At 38.8% G+C, this 19,958-nt stretch overlaps 2 protein-coding genes across 16 annotated transcripts in view; both read right to left on the bottom strand.

Moving 5' to 3' along the window:
• Positions 1-1,715: 1,715 nt before the first annotated feature.
• NRAS (NRAS proto-oncogene, GTPase) lies at positions 1,716-6,656 on the bottom strand. 4 transcript variants are annotated; one of them, XM_087959551.1, is made up of 6 exons: positions 6,326-6,529; positions 5,695-5,810; positions 4,116-4,242; positions 3,466-3,644; positions 2,348-2,507; positions 1,716-1,862 (listed from the first exon to the last, which is right to left on the bottom strand). In XM_087959551.1, exons 3-6 carry the CDS (start codon positions 4,224-4,226, stop codon positions 1,743-1,745), a joined length of 570 nt encoding a protein of 189 aa, XP_087815677.1. In that variant the 5' UTR covers positions 4,227-4,242; positions 5,695-5,810; positions 6,326-6,529; the 3' UTR covers positions 1,716-1,742. The 4 variants fall into 4 exon arrangements, with proteins under 4 accessions (XP_087815677.1, XP_026530918.2, XP_087815676.1 ...); XM_026675133.2 differs by lacking the exon at positions 5,695-5,810 and having other exon boundaries at positions 6,512-6,656; XM_087959550.1 differs by lacking the exons at positions 5,695-5,810; positions 6,326-6,529 and adding an exon at positions 4,500-4,660.
• A 2,928-nt stretch (positions 6,657-9,584) lies between these two features.
• Positions 9,585-19,958, bottom strand: part of CSDE1 (cold shock domain containing E1) — a 42,143-nt gene continuing 31,769 nt past the window's right edge. For all 12 annotated transcript variants that reach the window (XM_026675123.2, XM_026675124.2, XM_087959548.1 and 9 more), the window contains 4 exons: positions 19,363-19,541; positions 17,425-17,588; positions 15,602-15,734; positions 9,585-10,878 (listed from right to left, as the gene is read on the bottom strand). In XM_026675123.2, coding sequence (XP_026530908.1) covers positions 10,831-10,878; positions 15,602-15,734; positions 17,425-17,588; positions 19,363-19,541 — 524 coding nt within the window. In that variant the 3' untranslated portion in view covers positions 9,585-10,830. The remainder of the gene's footprint in view (positions 10,879-15,601; positions 15,735-17,424; positions 17,589-19,362; positions 19,542-19,958) is intronic.

The raw sequence follows: 19,958 nt of genomic DNA, 5'->3' as shown, positions 1-19,958 counted from the left end.
CTAGTTCCATTTTACCCTAGCTCTTCACTTCTAGTTTCACTGCACAGCAGTAGCTGGGAGAGAGCTTTCAAAACAAATGCCAATGAAGTTGATTCCCTAAATACATTTCTTTGCTAATACGTCTAAAGACACTGTGCTTGACAAAGGTATCAAAGGAGTAAATAAGTTTAACTAAAAATAGAAGTGCAGAAATAGCTGGGATAAAACAGATTTTTTTTTCTACACAAACTTCACACAGCCATGTTTTATGACTGAGAATGGAGTAACAGCTATTGACAGTATTCACAGCTAATAAGCGGTCCTGATGAAAACACCAGTACCTTCAAGCACAAGGTAAATGGAATGTATTATATTTAAAACTGGAAAATAGCAATTGACTGCTATTTCCTCAGGAAAATCTTAATCTCAAAGTGCTTTTCATCCAATGATGTGAGGAACTCTGACAACTAAGCCCAGTGCTGGTAAATACCTTCTGCAAAAGTTCCCACATACAGTTAGTTCATTGGGAAGCCCAAATAGAAGGATAAGACAATAAAGCCGAGCATAGATAATACTGGGTTAACACAGACCAATGAACTGAGTCAGCTTTAAACATTCAGGATGAGTCAGCTAGGAATCAGAGCTGCAACCAGCATGATAAGGCTTAAGGTCTAGCTTGCCTTTGTAAAGAGGCACTTGAAAATCAAATAATTTTACTTTTGTTATAAAAAGGCCAGAATTAAAGAGGTTAGAACTAGATGTGATTAACCTAATGTACAATAGGAATATTTAAGTACATAGTACAGGAAATGTGACAAATATTATCCTGGTTAAAAATGGCGTACAGGAAATCAAGCATAATGTTACCATACAATGCTGTGCAATTGCTTTTTCGGAATAGCATGATCACAATTCATTCCAGACTTCTTTCCAGAAAATGAGATGTTATTTCTCTCAAGGCATTGAGCCTCTATAGTTCTCATTTAATCAGTTTCTCTGTTTGAACCTACCCAAGAAAGGAAAGTAAAAAATCCCACACGTAACATATGAGATTTTCTTTGCATGCTCAACTGAGCAAAGAGGTAGATGTTCAGAAACAGTATCTTCTGGTGCTGATATAATGTTTTAGTATTGATCAATTGGCAACTTGCATGATACTGGCCAAGGCATCGTCATGAAATGCAACAGTGGAATTAAGATTCAATTTTGAACGGATGGATGATTCAAAGGCAGCTGAAATAGATAAATATGTTTTGTTAGCTCTGTTCTATTAGACGTAAAATATTATTAGCACAGATTTGTCTCAGAATGTCTCTTCAAAATCCAAGAAGACATGCACATTTAATTCTGATTTCCAGACACTTGATGCAATTGGTACCAATTGCACCAACTTCAATTGATCTGCAACATAATAAAGCAACATTCCCCAGTAATGATGAGTACAAAGTACTTTTTGCTAATCCTTTAATGTAAATGAGTTTTGTAGAGGCATATCCTTATCAGTCTTACCAGCTTGATGACAAAAAAGGAAATACATTTCAAATTGTCTTCAAAATACCTAATAGTTCAAAAATGTTATATCATACCTCAATGTTTCTCAATGTTGGTGACTTTAAGATCTGCGGACTTCAACCCCAGAATGTGCTGGCTGTGGATTTCTCGGAGTTGAAGTCCATGGATCTTAAAGTTATCTCGGCTGAGAAACACCATATTTGTACCATATTTGTCAAACATAAGCCATTAGCTAGTCTAATCCTACCTCATCACATCACAAGACACGACACCCCCATGCAGCCTTGATTTCCATCTTCATTACTGTTGAGCCTTTTCATTCGATACTGACGGATTTCTCTAACCAATGTATAAAAAGCATCTTCAACACCCTGAATGGAAAGTTGAGAAACATATGGCGTAAGCAAGTAAATTATTTCCTACACTTTATTTTCTCATATTCCTCCTGAAAAGCTCTATGGTGAATTTAATGTTCTTCATTAATGTTAAGAATTCTCTATTTTTAAAGAACTAGGATTTTGCATCCTAAACATAAACTGTTTCTTACACAGCTATTCACAATTAAAAGTAAAGAAAACATAAATGCTTAAGAACTTATGAAGTAACAGAAAATATTTAGGGAAGTGGACTGCACTTCTTCAAAATTCAGCTACTAGTTAATAATTAATATAAATATGCAAACAGTACTAGACAGTGTGGCTCTTAGAAATTAAAAAATGAAATAGCCTACAAGAAGGCTGCTCCTACCCATAGGTTTTAATGTTATGTCTCCCTTCTCAATCAGATTTGTCCATATACCTAACAATAACTCTAGCTATTTTCTTAAGATTTGAGCAGAAATACAAGAATTCATTACCTGTCTTGTTTTGGCAGATGTCTCAATGAATGGAATACCATAGCTCTTTGCTACTTCATGAGCCTGCTTGGTGTCTACTGTTCTTGTTGGTAAATCACATTTGTTTCCCACTAATACCATTGGTACATCTTCTGAATCTTTCACTCTTTTAATTTGCTCCCTGGGGAAAGAGATGATAGGGGGGAAAAATGAATCTTTCTGGGGAAAGATATGATGGGATATGTTAGTGGGACAGTGAACACATACTTTCTGTGCTTTTTTTCTGACAGTTTCTGCTGTCATTGATGAACAGCCCAAGATGAACAGCCCAGATAAAACTGATACCTACTTCTGAGTAATGAAAAGACTTGTAATCCTAAAGGAATTATTCTGCCAAATTAACGCCCTCTATTGAAGGAATTAAATCCAATATTATATTGCATTATTTTCTAGATAAAAGGGGGTAGAAATGAAATCAAATTTACTTGCTACTATGCTAGTAAAACAATGAGGTTGAAAAAAATATCCTTCAAGTCTATTTTATGGTTACCTTCATATATATATTTTCTAATCCAGGGCTCCCCAACCCCTGGGCTAAGGCCTATTTTAAACCAGGCCACACAAACAATGGGCAAGTGCGTGCATAAAGTTCCACGAGTGGTGGGCAAGTGAACATGCACACTCCACTCAGGGTGAAATAGAGCTTCACACATGAGCACTCTTCGCTCAAGCGCCTTCCACTCGTGCCTGCCACTCCCGAGTGAAGTTTTATGCATGACCGCAAAGTGGAGTTTCGTGCATGGAAGTTGTGTGCGAAGCTTCATTCGCATGAGCAGAGGATGCGCAGGCCCACTTATACCAATGGAGCTGTGCGCCTGCCACTCATATGCCCCCCCCCCCATCAAGGTAGAAAGGTTGGGGATCACTGTTCTAATCAGTAACCAGATGTTCTTAATCTACCACAATTAGTGTCAGGTAAATTTTCAAAGTTGAATTGGGCACCAATATACAATATTAAGTAAAATATCTCAGCAGTTATTAATCATTGCCTTACTAACCATCTCACTTTTAAAACTATGAGAGCTAGTGGACAATGTGCCACTCAATCTTATCTCTTGTCATTGATAGGGAGAACTTACCTGTAAAGATTTATATCTGCAAATGATTTGCTGTTGTTAATGGCAAACACACAAAGAAAGCCTTCCCCAGTTCTCATATATTGGTCCCTCATGGCACTATATTCTTCCTGTCCTGCCGTATCCAGGATGTCTAGCAAACAAGTCTCTCCATCAATAACAACTTGTTTGCGGTAAGAATCCTATGGAAAATCAATGCAGTTTCAAAAGTAAATATGCAATCATTCAATGTTAATGAGCAAAACTATTTTTGAAATTATAATTGAGATAAGATGGGGTAGAGAATCATAATATCTTATATTTTAAAATTCAGCAATCTAATTAAACATATTCTTATTTAATTTTCCCCCATTTTAATATTTTTACATCACCTCAGTTTTGTGGCATGGTTTATAACATCAAATCTTAATATGGTTCTCTGTTTGATTGTTCATCCTTACTTTTATCCTACAACATCTTCTGCCACATGCTTCCTAACAAGTCTTTTCCAATTAATTTTTCAAGACAGTGAAAATAAATATCAGAGACCAGTGATTGATGGCAAAAAGTGATAAAACAAAATGTTTAAGAATCAAGTACAGGTTCCATAAACAGAATGAAAAGGACATAAACACATTTAGTATGCTTAGATGTTAATACTCTCAAAGCCTTACCTCAATAGTAGGATCATATTCATCTACGAAGTGATTCTGGATAAGCTGGATGGTCAGGGCACTTTTTCCAACACCCCCAGCTCCTACTACCACCAGTTTGTACTCAGTCATTGCCTTCCTCAGGGGCCTATTTGTAACACAAATATATATTATTCTATGTACAAATCACCCTCCATTAAAATATCCTATGTAACAAGAATGTATACTGCCTAGAAAAGATAAGTGGCATATAAATTTGATAAATAAAATATACTTCAATGTTACATCAAAAAACATAATTAGGAAAAATACAGTTAGCAAAATAAAACACAATTCACTTATCCAATCATATTAGTAACAATGTCCACTTTATCACAAGTATAAACAATTTTAGCAACTCATCACCTTCTCTTAAAATACAAAAAAAAACACCACCTCTTCATCTTATTTTCTTAATCTTTTATCTTTGCAGTTTGTATTATTCTCTTTTTTTTCTTAATTGACACCTGGCACATTTCTTGGATAGGCTGGAATAAAAAGAGGATTAATTTACATATCCAGAGCTTCCATTCTTTTAGACAGATATGAAAAATACGCAGTCTGCAGGCTGTACTGTAGCACTCCCAAATTATCCCATCAAGTTCAATGCAAAATGATTTATTTACAGGGATGCAACATTTTTGTGTTACAGAATTATTATGCATGAGAGCGGAAGCAAAATCTTCAACCCCCCCCCCCCCAAAAAAAAACCCTAAGAAAAATAAGAATCACATTGGTAAGACACTGTCCATTCCTAATGTGGATGTTTAAAAGTTTAGAATGTTGAACAGTATTCCGCTACATGGCACAACTTTCATGAAGAGTTTAGAAGTATCTTGTCACACTTCCTGGGCAGATCCTGCAAGCAGGATTTTTTAAAAAAGTGTCTCAAATGCCCAAACCTGAATCAATTCAAGTGATGGTCAATATCAAAAGTTGCTTTGATATTAGGATATATGTTTCCTGTACTGTAGCTCTCCTGGCAATTAAATTCCTATCAGGATAACTACTTCAGCAGTAAATCCAGGGCTATGATGTTATCCAATTTCCTCAAGATGTTCCAGAGTTCTCCAAATGGGGGCAGCACTTGTCCTAAATTTCTGGGACGGCTTCTTTTTGTTTAAGCATGTATACACCACAACCTTATTCAAGATTTTGGGACATCCTCTCTTCATCAAAGAGTCATCAATCTATCCAATCTAGTCAATCCCATCTTCCCTAACTAGGTACTGCCACTTACGAAGACACCCCCCCCTCTTTCTGACCTAGCACTAATATAGTGCCTGAAAATCAGATCTCAAGTTGCAGCAAAATAAATTATCCCTTTTCCCACCCCAGCTACTCAGACTGGCATAACTGTACCAAGTCACTTTTACATAAAACTCTCAACCAAAACAATTTTGCTTTTCAAAACTACATTTGCAAAATTTTAATAAGCACCCAAGAAAGATAATATTGTTGTCACCTAAACACAGAAAGAAAACACATGAACAATTGAGCTGAACCCAATTCTTAACTGTAAGAGATACCTGCTAAATAAGTACATAAATGTGTAGAGTACTTTGTATTGAAGGTATATTATCACATAACTTCTACACCGCCCATCTCACCAAAGTGACTCTGGGCAGTTCACACATATCAGATTGCACCAATGGCAAAATGATTCAAATTCATATTCTGCCAAGAAAAAAAAATTATTCGGTAGCCTTATGTAAACTATCAATCTCACATATATGGTAGGATTGTTACCGAGACAGGAAATCCCGTTTCCTTAATAAGACAAGGAACTTTAACAAGCAAACTATTTTTTTTTTTAACCTTAGGGCTGTCTATCAACCTAGCCACAATGGCTTGTAAACCACAGCTTATTATTGAGAATGCCAGCTACGGTTTGCTCTATCAACCATAGTTAAATAAAACCTGATGGCGTGGGGTGAACTAAACAGAGCACAAGGCAGCCTTACCCACCAGCTAAGACTGCACTAAGCCCTCAAGATCCCGGGCAGAGAATAATCAGCCTCGGAGGACCCCCACCCTTCTGCTTGCGCACCCACCCACCCCCGGCAGCTGAATTGAACGCCCTGCTTTCAGAGGAAGGAAAGGCATCTAGCCCATCGGGCACCCTTTGAGGACAGGGAGACGGGATTCGAGCGGGAGCGACGGACACACCCAACTCTGAGGGTAGCAAATACCTTCCAAGGCAGCGTCTCTCAATAGCGGGTGGGGCTCGACGAGAGACCGCTGTCTCTCCTGACCGGGTGCGCCGTTTCCACGCTTCCTCTCACCCCAGACTCGGGGAGAAGAGACTTCAAAGAGAGAGACCCCACACCGCCCTCCCTGCCCAACGGCTGGCAAGTTAAGTATGAACCTCCACTTACTTCACTTCCAGGCTTCGCGGTCGCCGGAACGCCCTTCCGACGTAGCACAGCGCTGACGTCATCAACCGGTGCCGAACGCCTCGGGAGGGAGCTGTGGTCAGAGAATGCTGGAGTCTGGTTGTGGTTTGATTAAAGTCGCCTCTGGTGTGAAGCAATTCACTATACGAAAGCTTAGGACTCGCTGTCCAAATGGGAGAGAATAGGGGTATATTCCTGAGAGCAGCCTTGCCTTGAAAAAAAAAAGTTTTTCTGGTCTCCGGTTGAAGGTTCCCCTGCAGTCCTCCAGGAACTTATGGCAGAGTTCCCCAGGGCTGCTCCATATGCCTGGCTAGCACGGAACATCAGATTTGGAGATACAATACAAAGATTATGGAGTCATCTTACTGTGGGTCAGTGGAGTTTGTTCTGAGTGTGTAAATGCACCGCACGTACACCATGTGATTTTGGCAATAGCATGTTGGTTTGCTGGGTAGTATCATACTGAGGTGTCTTATTCTTCTGGACTGCACGCCCTCCCTCTTATAGTCTTGACTCTTGTAGTACCCATACTACTACATTTCCATAACAATTAGGGTATTGATAAAAGGATATATATAAAAATTATACCTGGATTTGCTATATGTTAGATGGAAAGGGAACAAGAGGACAATGATCAATATTTGGGAAGACGAATGTTGCTTTATTTCATGTGGTATGCAGTTTAGGGGCTTTTTCCCCTTCAGGTCATAGAGAAATGTGTGACTGTGAGTGTATGATAACACTAACTAGGCTTGAATTTTGGAACATTTTATGCAATTCAAGAGTAAATAGGAAGACAAAAGTGTGTGTTGTATACAGGCTGTTCTCGTGCAAGGACCACTTGTTCAGCAACCAGTTACAGCAGTGCTGAATGAGATTTACGATTGGTCCTCACGTTTGCTACTATCGCAGGATACTTGCAGTTGCACATTCATGATCCAGGTGCTTGGCAACCTGCTTGCAATTACGTTGCAGCATTGCAGGTATGTGATCACCATTTGCAGCCCTCACTGCCTGTTTTCCGAAGGAAGGTCAACAGGGAAGCTGGCAAGAGGTTGCAAATGGTGATTGTGTGATATTGCAACTAAGAACCATGTGTCAATGTCAGCAACTGGATCTACCAGAATTGCTGGAATCAGTGTGGTCGCATGACATGTTTTATCACCACATTGCTTAATGACAAGTTTCAGGTTCCAATTTACTGTTAACCAAGGACTATCTTTAATACATGTATCAGTAATTATGTAACATGCTAGTACTGAGAGATGTGTTGATTGGGGATGTAAATGTGCATGTACTTTCACATGTAGTTGGTGCTGTACAGGTAGTCCTTGACTTACAATAGTTCATTTATTAACCATTCAAAGTTACAAAAGTACTGAAAAAAGTGACTTCTGACCATTTTTCACATGAATGTTGCAGCATCTCCATTGTCACCTGATCAAAATTCAGGTGCTTGGCAACTGACATGTATTTATTATGGTTGCAATGTCCTGGGGTCATGTGATCACCTATTGCGACCTTCTGACAAGCAAAGTCAATGGAGAAGCCAGGCTCATTTAACATTTGTGTTACTAACAACTGCAGTGATTCGCTTAACAACTGTGGCAAGAAAGGTCATAAAATGGACAAAATTAATTTAACAAATATCTTGCTTACCAACAGAAATTTTGGGGCCAATTGTGGCTGTAAGTTGAGAACTATATTGTCAACTGAAAATCTGCATGATTTTCACCAAATGCTTGATGGATTTTACGATGTAAAATAAATGACATGGTGTAATATGTCATATGTTGTTGTTCATCTGAGGTTGCATTTACCAACTTTTAAGAATTGCAAAGCCCCAGGTGAATTTTTTTTAACTATGCCCTGATACATAAAACCATAGAACTCAAATAGGGTTCTATAGGGTGCACTTTCATATATTTATGGGTTACTGGCAGAACTATTTTCTCCCTATTACATTGGCTTGTTGTCTCACCTAATTAGGCAGAGGGGGTATGTTACAGATCTTTTCAGTTAAAGACTTTCAATTCCTACTCTTGCTTTCTCCCCCGCCCTTTGGAATCTTCTCAAGAGGTGAGTTGGGCCTCTACTTTCCTGGCCTTTTGGAAGTATCTGAAGACTTGATTCGGCCAACTAGCTTGGGTTTCTCAGAGAAACACACTACCTTGGAGCCACAACTTTGAAGATAAGAGATAATCAGAGTTGTTAGGGACCTTATAGGTCATCTAGTCCAACCCCCCGCCCAAGCAGGAGACCCTACACCATTTCTGACAAATGGCAGTCCAATCTCTTCTTGAAGGTCTCAAGTGATGGCGCTTCCACAGCTTCCAAGGGCAAGCTCTTCCATTGGTTGATTGTTCTCAGTCAGAAAGATCCTCTCCTTACCTTTTAAACTGTATTTTTTCTATTTTTGTTTAAGCTGCCTCCTAGTGGGATATATTGTTTCAATTGTACATTGCCCAGGATCATTCTATGAGATGGGCAGTTTCTAAATTTGATGTATAAAATAAATTCTTGTTCTTACACTTTGAAAGCATCTTTCTGGAACTGAAGCTGAAGCACAATCCTATTAAATTGGCTTCAGGCCAGATCCAGAATTATTTTGATTCAGGATAAACAACATCTACAAACTCAATTATTGTAGTAAAATTCAGTATTCAATATTTAATGCTAACAATATGAAGCCAGAAATTTGGATTACAGATAGGTCACAAATTCAAATAATGCATATTTGGGTTAGTGTGAATTGTAAATTGATACCAAGACATGTTTAATGCGACCCAATATTCGGTTCATCAGACACTAGTGCATATGCAAATGTGGTTGGGATTTTAGATGTTAATCTTCATGTGTGTAAAATGGAGAAAAGAAAATGAAGAAAATGTTGCAAGTTTAAAAAAGTGTTTTTTCGAGTTATATTGCCTGGTCATAAAAATGGGGGGAGTCTTGTTTTTTATTCAGGATCTGGAATGTCTTCTGAAAACAGAAATTGGCCAAGCAGGAAAGTGGGTGGGAGATATTTATGAAGAAGTTACAAGACAGAGGCAAATTTTCAAAATCAGTAAAACTTTATTCTATTTCCATTCTTTGCCATTAACAGAAAAATTGGAGAAAGCAATGTTTGTTTTACAAAGATAATGCATCTCCCAGAGAAGAAAAACCCTAAATTGAGAATAGAGGTAACATGGAAAAAACACAGTACTGCCCTCTATTCAAAGTAAATAACTCCTGATCTTTTTGGTTAAAGTAATACTTAGACCAATCATTCAGTTTGTTTGCTTGATAAAGTGTGGCTGAGGGAGGGAAAGGATGGAGAGAGGGGGGCCTGGAAGGAAGGGAGAAAAAAAAAAAGCACACAGACATCAACTATTTCACCTTGATGAAAGTCTCAATACAGCTATGGAAAGCCTAAGTATTCTTTTACAGTACACTGGGTGTTGGCTGAAAAAAAATGTATTCACTTCAGGCACAAATTTTTAATTTTTTTTAAATCAGTAAAATAAACCGGGTTTAGAAGCTGCAGTGTTGTAAGCAGCAAATTGTGCATTGTTTTAAATATCTTTAAGTTACCATACTGATGGCACACTTTATCCTTATGAAATTCTGCACTATGCATGCTAATTGCAGTTAATTAGAAAAACGAGTAGTCTACTTTGGAAAATATGTTCAATGAGATCTAAGAGATAATTTTGCTTGCTAAATGGATCTGAATTTAAATGAGACATAAAAAACATTAACATCTGGCCATCAAATAAATGTCTGAGTACTCATATAACATTCTATATAATACAGTTAGTATATCTATCCTCATATGAGCCTCAAAACTGGATGAAAATGAAAAGAATATCAGCCTTTCCTGCCTTGGAGAGGACAAAATAATTGAGACCTAAGGCATAGTAATACCTTGGCAAAATTGAATTAAGGAAAATATATGCATGTTGTGTCTATATATATATATTTCTTTTCAGTGCAGAATTTCATAAGGTCATCCAGAATAGAACTGTCTATAATATTTACTTAAAGAGGCAAAGTAGATTTGCAGTTACCAGTTGCTTTAAATGCACCATTCAAAAAGCTTCTAAAATGTGTTAATATAAGGCGCCACCTTAGGTTCTCCAGGATGCAACTGTGCATATTTTAAAACTGTTTCATAAATTTATTTTTAAACATAACATGAGGAAGGTGTTAAAACTGGTGTAATAGCTCCTTAGATTTTGGAAGGGATGAATACAAGGATATTCAGTACCCTCCACCAGACCCCACCCTTATTCCAATATTAGTTGTTTTGAGACCAGTTAGTCGATAACACCAGCTTGACGAATCTTTCTCTCTGTACCAAATCCCTGTAAATGGCAAAACATATCATGAGTTTAAACTGGATGTTGAAATAACAGTGAAAATAAGGACAGCTGTAGGCATCACATATATTCATTTTGCTACCAAGCTCACATTTTCCCCATTTTGCTCTTATTTGTGTTTATGCTATCTTCTAAAACACCTCAATGCATTTGTGGACCCGATATTTCCTACAATTAACCAAAAATGAATATAGAATGTTCTACACATTCCTGCTTGCAAGTCCGACTTAGTGTCTTCTTTTTTGCTATTAAAAATTATCCTAAGTAATTGCCTTTTTAATAGCCTCTGAAGTGCCCAAATATACTTTTCTTCTTCCAGGGAAAAATAATTATAGTTCTTTCCTAAAACCAAATATAAACCAAAAATAATAATATAATTAATTGCAAAGTCCTGACTAAAGCCTGATTTGTCTATAAGGGGCAAATAAATGCTGGTCAAGAACTAGTAACTTTTATCTCTAATTGAAAATCTTTGGATGGTCATTTGTGAATATACGCAGAAAGATTGTATTGAGCTTTATTTTGAAACCTAGAGCTTATAGCACTTTTTGCTAGCAACAGCTTCTTCCAATTTTCCATGGCAGTTAAATGTAGCTCACACCAGACCTTAATTCCTAAGGCTACCAGGCCAACATGGGATCCAAAGAAATACTGAGGTCATTTGATACTAAGGGGGCAGGGGGTGAAGAGGGGTCATGTGATTCACGTATATATATGAGTAATAGCTTCTTACTCAGGAGAAAGGTGAGCATTCCAAAAGTTGCACTTTTCTGGGAGTACAAGACTAGTCTTAATTCTGGATAAAGAGCCCAATATGAAGTGGGACATTCTTGCTTTGCCAACTTTGAACAAAGCAGTTTTTTGCTGCCAGTATCTATTTAGAAAAATATCAGCAAAAAACCTGTAACCTTTAAGTGGGATTTGGAAAGTCAGAAATCTATGCTGGTCTTTGCAGAATCATACCATGCATTCTAAATAACATACAAAATAAATATTAAGAGAATAAAGTGATTATTTCACTTTATTTGCAGGTCCCAAGTAGGACCTGCAAACAGGAATTTGTGTCGGGTTAGGAGCTAAAGTGGACTGTGTAGCATTGAAAAAATTGGGATCAATTTTGGAAGGAGGTATTTGAGTGAAGAACTAATTTGCCCCATGAAACCTAAGGAAGAGAGCATTTTTAATAGGACAATAGCAATATTGCTATCAAAAATGCTCCCTTCCATAACAATTAAATGGGACAGTAGCCACAGGCTCAATGAATTTTATTTATCCTGCTCACAGCACCTTCTTTTTATGGGATGAATAGGTGGCCTAGAGGTGGAGCTCTCACCTCACAATTGAGAGGCTGTGAGTTCGATCCTAGGCAGAGGCTAATCTTTGGAATAGACTCTCCTGCTTGAGCAGGAGGTTGGACTAGATGACCTCCAAGGTCCCTTCCAACTCTGTTATTCTATGATTCTAATTTCAACATTAGCAAAGAACAAGGAAAAAGCTCCAAGATGGATTAGGAGTTGTGCACAAATATAGAGATGCCAAGCTTTTCATGAACTGCTTTATCAATGATTTAGGAAAAAAGAAGGGTATCTTCCATTGAAAGAAAAAAAGATGATCAGAAAGTATATCCTTTATTGAATGAAGAATCGACACTTGCTGTTTTAAATGAAACAAATGTCAAATATGAGGGAGGTAATAAAATTGTTCTTTTCAGATAAAGTTTATAAAAGTTTTCCATTTAGCTTTATAGATTCTCAGAGCTGTGGAGAAACAAAATAGTGAAACACAGAATTGGGAAATAGATCCACCTATTATAAACTGAAGAAACTTGGTGGGGATTCTGTTCCTACAATGCAGACATTTGCAAAAATGGGGCCTTAAGATGGCTTAAGATGGTAAGTCATGTATGACTGACAAGAATTGTTTTTAAAAAGTGTGACATTAAAGAAAAATGTAAATAAAATTAAATAAAACAATATTTAATAAATATCAGAGTTCAAGGTCAAATATACTGATGTTTGATAGAGAAACAAAATGAGCTTGGCGGGAGCCAGACCTAGTCACAGGGTGGGTGTAGAAAATAGTACTCTGCAAATAATTCTGTAAGCTCTAGAACAGGGGTGGGCAAACTACGGCCCGCGGGCCACATCCGGCCTGTTGGTCTGTCCAATCCGGCCCGCCCCTGAAAAAAAATCGCTGGGCGTGGTGTATTGCCCTGTGCCGCGTGGCCCCCAAAGCTGCAAAACAGTGCGGAGCGCTCTCGGGGTAGGAAAGAAAAGAAGAAGTTTGCAAAGGCCTCGGCTGGGAGTTCGAAATCACCTTTGAGTGCGACCTCTCCGAAGGTGAGTCCCCACCGATCCCCCCTTTTTTTTCCGGGGCTTCCAGGCTTAAACTTTGCAAAGGCAAAGTTTGCAGGCTGGAGCGTCTTCCCGCCGAGGAGTGGGAAGGGTTCCGCCCGGCGGGCGGGCGGGCTGCTTGGAGCAGGCTGCTTGGAGCCACCTAAAGCTAGGCCGCTGCTGGTGGAGCCTTGCCCTGCCTTGGTGCCCCGTTTCCCGGCTCGGCGGTCCTGCTCGGGCGGCACTTTAAAAGCCTGCTCCCAGCACCCGAGCAACTTCCCAGCAACTTCCTTTTTCCTCGCGGGCGCTCGTGCCTGGCCCCAAGCCGCACAGCGGAGGGGAAGCCTGGCGGGCGGGCTGCTTGGAGGAGGCGACCCGGCGGCGCTCCGGGTTTCCCTTCTCCTTCTCTGCCTCTCCCCTCTTGCTCCTCACAGTTGCCCTGAGCTGGTGCGGTTCTTTACTTGGGCAGCCAGACGCCCGCAGCAGCACCCGCAGCAGCAACAGGCAGTTCCGCCCGGGCTCCGCTCAGGTGTCCGGCTGGGGCTGTCAGGAGTTGCTACCGCCGGTGCGGCTCCAGTCCCGCGTTGCCTTGGGAAGGGAAAGGCAAAACCAGGAGCCGCTGAGCCTGACCCTCCGGTGCCGCTGCTGCCATTGCAAAGCACCGCCGCGGCTCTTCCTATTTGCCTTTCCCTTCCCGAGGCAACGCGGGAGTGGAGCCGCGTCGGCGGTAGCAACTCCTGACTCAGGGGGCCTCCAAGGGGAGGGGAAGGAGGAGAAGAAAGGGGGGGGGGTGATTCCCAAAAAATCTTGTGCTGACCCGGCCCGTCTGTCAAATTTTAAAAGTCAATGTGGCCCCCGAGCCAAAAAGTTTGCCCACCCCTGCTCTAGAATAAGGATGTCAAACTCGCCATGTCATGTTGCCATCATGTGACGTTTTCCCCATTCGTGGAGCTGGGGTGGTGTGGCCTTCAAGTGACACATCTGGCCCATGGGCCGTCAGTTTGACACCACTGCTCTAGAAGGTTCTGAATATATTCTGAGTAACACCTAAGAGTTGTGCAGCTGTGCAAAGGGAGTACAATAAACAACTGCAGATTATTAACACAAAGAATATATTCAGAAATGTGAAAAATATCATCAAGCAAGAGCAAAAAAAAAGGTATATTGGAATGGAATGTTTTCAGTGAACAAAGATCTGAAATGAGTTTTGATAGAGTCCTCTTTAAGAGTTTCTATTCCCTGTCAGATGTGGAAACAGGAAACCTCAGAAATAAGGCCCACATCCTGACTATAACCTTAATATTAGCTATTATATCTATCTTTTGTTATTTTGAAGCGCAAGATACATTACAACCATGTTAACTACCAGCTCCTGTGATACATTTATTTTTTAAAACAAGTCAAAGATTTAAAACCCTAATCCTGTGATGGTGAACTTATGGCACGCGTGCCAGAAGTGGCACACAGAGCCATTACTGCTAGCACGTGAGCCCTCGCTCAGAGCAGGTCTACTGCACATGCACGCCGCATGCCCAATAGCTAATTGTTGTGTATCTGGTGCGCAGGGGATCTTGCGCACATGTGTAGAGACACATGGTGCGCAAGGGGGTCACGCACGCATAGGGAGTGTGGGGGGCCCTGTGCGCATTGGCTTCTGGGTGCTGGCATGAGAGCGTGCAAGCGCAAGCACGCATGCAATTTTCGGCACAGGAGCCCAAAAAGGTTAGTGACTACTTCCCTAATCTTTGCTGAAACTTACACTGAAAACATATCCTTCAAACAAATGGTGCAACTTCTTTTTCTTCAAATTCCTTCTCAAAACCATTTCTTCCTTTTGTCTGAATTATGTTAGGTAACTCCTGTCTGTTCATGATCATACTTCCTTGCCTTTTTCTTCCTTCCCTTCCAAATAGCAATTGTCATATTATTATGGGTTTAATCTCTGGATATTCTAGATTTAATTTGTCTGATACCAAAGCCCAATAAGGTGCTATATCAACATTTATTAATCAAACATCACAAACTGTTTATTTATTTACTGTTTTATGCCAACATCATTTTTCAATCCTATCTGATTCTTCGTTACCTGATGGACATCATTTTGCCAAGAATATTTAGACTACTGTATAACACCAATTTGTTTCAGCAAAATAGCTAATGTTAAGGGATTATAAGAATTGTAGTTTAAAATGTTTCAATACTAAATTGTCTATTCCTACCCTATTCCTACCATGGTCCATTTCAAATAGGAAATGTAAGAAATTCATAAATTCATTATATCATTCCAATGATGTAGCCATCAGAAATAATGTCATTCTGTCATAAAAGCTGAAATTCCAATATTTTGAAATATGGGCAAACTTCCAGTAACATACCTTTGTATTATCCGGTCCCCTTGGCTGACGAAGCACAGTTAGACGAGGAGCACTGGCATCATCCAAAGTAATGCTCTTTAAACGATTAACAAGTCTGTCTGGGCGTGGAGCAGCTACAGCCTTAGCACCTTCACTGTTAATAGAAACCAATCCAATCAATTTGGGGGGGGGGCAAAAAGAACTAACATAAAAATACTATGGCTTTTGGTTTCTTCTTCCATAAAATCCTAAATGATTACTAATTTGAGCACTACGATGAAACTCAGAATATTTTATGTCTACATAAAATTCCAAATGTAAGCTCTAGTACAGAATAAATCAAAGAAATGTCAAATTGTTCTGGTGATTCTAATAGAACCACCTTTGCAATAAGCATAATTGAACTGTCACCTTCATATTTAAAACCTCAATGACAGCCCAATAAATATTTAAAAAGAAGTTTAATTTTTTAAAAAAGAGACTAATCAGAAAATGTGTTGTGTCCAAATGCTACATAATAAGGCTAGCTGTACTATATAGCTTTCCCTCCCATTCTTAGTATAAGTCCAAACATCAGATCTGCTAACTCCTGATTTCTGGAATTCCTCTCACACTTCAGCCACTAAAATTATATTTCAGACAAAATGTATGGAGAAGTGCAGGCAAAACTAGGGATAGAAAAGTTATGGTTACACAAAGAGTAACCTACACAGATATATGAATGTAAAAAACCATGTTTTGCAGGTGACTATGATGGATCAACAATGAACATGGAAAAATAGGGAATTCATAAAAGGTGTATGTATTAACCACAATAATTCATATATTTAGAAAACATTTACAAAACAAAATAAGCCTCTGCACAAATTGAAAAAGGAGAGGCCTACCAAATCGTTTCCAATCAATGTGTTATGCTATTAATTTCTGAGAATGTAAATAAAATGGGTTCCCAACCCTCCAGGCCATGGATTGGTACTGGTCCATGGCCTATTAGGAACTGGCCACACAGCTAGAGGTGACCAGTGGGTGAGCAAGCTAAACCAAAATCATCCCCACCCTGGTCCATGAAAAAATTATCTTCCACAAAACCAGTCTCTGGTATCAAAAAGGTTGGGGACCGCTGAAATAAAAAAAACTACATTAAATTCAAATTTGGGAATATGATTTAAAATGACATTTAGAGGTACTTCTGGATCTGAGACAAATTCCTTGTGTGTCTAATCACACACAAATAAAGTTCAATTCAATTTGGAGACAAATTGCTTATCTGATATAAATAATCAAAGCAATGGCTAAAAAGAAATGGTTACATTGCGTATTCTAAATTGGTCATTTGAAGTAATGAGAAATGGGGAATTATAAACTATGGCTGTATATCTTTCTGCCCTGATACCAAGGAGAAAAATCTGATAGCATCTGTGGGAACCAATTAATGGTCGATTATGACACTATTTTGCAAGATAACAATTTTGTCAATGGGTACACTAGGAAAGAATGTTGTATTAGCAGACTTCTCAAAACACAGATTTATAATCAAGTAGAAGGCAGGATGCTTTCCTATATACTTATTTTCAAAAGATGTGATGCTTTCTTGAAACATCATAACAATCAGTGAAGGTTTCAAGTTATATTTATTTATCAGTGAATAAATGAATTAAACAGAATATACTTTTGGTAAGCAAAAAACATGCACAAATGCTGGTACCGATTAATTCACCCAAACTGATATAATGCTGCAAGAAATGAACAGCTAATGAAATATTTTTGTAATATTCCCGAGATCAGGATTGCTTAATTTATTTCTGTGAAAAGAACAATACTGCTAATGATTAGCACTTTCTTACCTAACACGCCACACATTACAGGCACTCCATTTCCCTGTGCGTTGATTGAGAATGACTGAAAACTCTACTTCATCACCAGCTTGCAATTCCACTCCATCCTGAACTTCTTTCACATGAAAAAAGAGCTTTTTGCCGTCACCCACTTCATAGTTTATGAAACCAAACTGAAAGAGGAATGGAAATTATCTTGTTAATTGAACAATGTAATCAATGTTTTCTACAGATGTTTCCTATACCCTTCAGATTGCAGATTTTGTTTTCCGGTCACCACACATTTTCTAAGACATTTAGTAAAAGGCATTTAGTATCATAACAATTTCATTCTTCCACCCAAATTAAAAAATTTAAAACTAGCTACTTTATTTAGTTCAAAGCCAAATACAAGGCCTCTAAAACTTGGCCACTATTCCATATATTCAGAATAACGTTAATGTGAATATCACAGGAGTAATTTTTAGGTTTCTAGGTGGTATGTTCCAGAAACAGGAGACCATTCAAGTGAAATCTTGTATTAAAACACATTTAGAACAAATTATCGTATCCTAGATGTTCTAAACTAGAAGACTCCCAGATGGATTTTATAAGACAAGTTGGACACAGCTGGTGTATGCTACCCCAATTCCATCTCTAGCTTCCAGCACAAGAAATCTAACTGGCCAACCTAATTCCCAATCTTCCCCGTGGTTTTTCTTCTCTCCTTTTGTGCTTCTCCTCAGCTACCACTGTAGCAATCTCCCCAGCATGAAGTATCTACCACCATGACACCAATCTGAAATACCCACCAGCACCTTCCCTTTTCCTCCCTCTCATCATTTGATGCCCTTTGCTATTCTCTCACACCCTTAAGCCAGTTTTGCCATAATACCCATATTTTGATCTGAGCCCACAACATAACAGTCTCATATTACTAATAAACCTGTGGTTCAGTTCCAACACGTGCTCTCAAAAAACAGCAGTTTCATACACATAACATTCTGCATACACATAACACCATATTTTCCTAGTTACGGGTTTCTTAAATCCAACAATATTGTTTAGGTGGATGAAGAGATGCTTTATTGCTACTATTATTAAAGTACTAGCTCGAAACCCATGCTTTGCTACGAAGCAATGTGGTTGGGCTTAGTTTTTAGGGAGGAAAAAAAGGGGGGGGGGAGAAATTCTGCCTCTGCCTACCAGCATCCATCAGTATTCAGCTGGCTAGTGTCCTGTCAGTGTGGGACAGTTGAGGGCTGTTTAGAAACTGAAACAGTATTTGCTATGTGACTAAGGAGACAGCAAGGAGCCTGGGTGTGGCTTAACTCAACTATTCTGTACTGAAGTTTGTAGGCTTTATGGTTCTGGAGATTTTGTGATGATGCATGAGTGGTATTTCGCTTTTATATATATAGAAGATTATGTATAGAAATGTGGAAAACAACAGAAGAATGATCTGTAAAGTTTCTAACCAAATTATGCCAATAAATCTGGAGAATATGGTGGCTAGCACATTGGAAATCAGTCTACATATTAAACCAAAAAAGGAGACTTAACAAAAGTGTTCAAACTGTTGTACAACATTCTTAATATAACATGCTAACAAAATAATACTTAAAAACACCCAATACAGATTTAGAGCCCTACATGGAAAGGGAGATGCTAGGTGGTCAAGCTGGTTTTAGAAAAACCTTAGCAATGGAAAACATTAATTGCTTATTGCACAGTACATATCCCAAGAACACCCCTCTACCAAATCAATGTGCTTTATTAACACCAACTAGGATTGATGATACCTAGTCAGGTAATTAAATGTCTGCAAGCAATCAAGCGCTCAAAGAGTACAAAGGACTCTATAATTTAATGCTGAGTTATATATATTCTCTTTGGAATATATATATCAAATTGGAATTTATTTTATTTGCAAGCAATACAAGCTATGCATAAGAATTATCTTCTTACCTGATCTTTCACACATTCTACAGTGGCTCTACGGAAAGATGTTATGTTGCAAGCCATTGTTTGCCCATTCTGACCAAAGACACAAAGCTGGAATTTCACGGTCTCTCCTTTCTGCAGATAGTCCCCTTTATTTGCCACGCCAACAATTCCGAAAGGGTAGACCTCACCTTTCATTTCTCCTAGAAAAAAAAACCACAAAACCAAAGATGTGCTTTCATTAAAAAAAAAAGAAGTAGCTAATACAGATAGTCCTCAATTTGTGACCACAGTTGAGCCCAAAATTTATGTTGCTAAGTGAGACAGTTGTTCAATGAATTTTACTCCATTTTATATCTTTTCTTGCCACAGTTAAGTGATTCACTGCAGTTGTTTAGTAACACAGTTGTTAAGTGAATCTGGGTTCCCCATTGACTTTGCATGTCAGAAAGTTGCAAAAAGTGATCACATGACCCCAGGAGAGTGAAACTGTCATTAATACAAATCAGTTGCCAAGCACCTGAATTTTGATGATGTGGTCATGTAGATGCTGCAACAGTTGTGTGAAAAAGTGACATTTCTGTGCTACTGTAACTTCGAACGGTCACTAAACTGTTGTA

Source organism: Notechis scutatus, chromosome 3, assembly GCF_049901735.1.
Source record: "Notechis scutatus isolate UNSWTSFEM ecotype Mainland chromosome 3, rNotScu1.2, whole genome shotgun sequence".
NCBI lineage: Eukaryota > Metazoa > Chordata > Lepidosauria > Squamata > Elapidae > Notechis > Notechis scutatus.
Note: the sequence above shows the minus strand (reverse complement) of the source record. Positions and strands in the feature narration are given on the sequence as shown.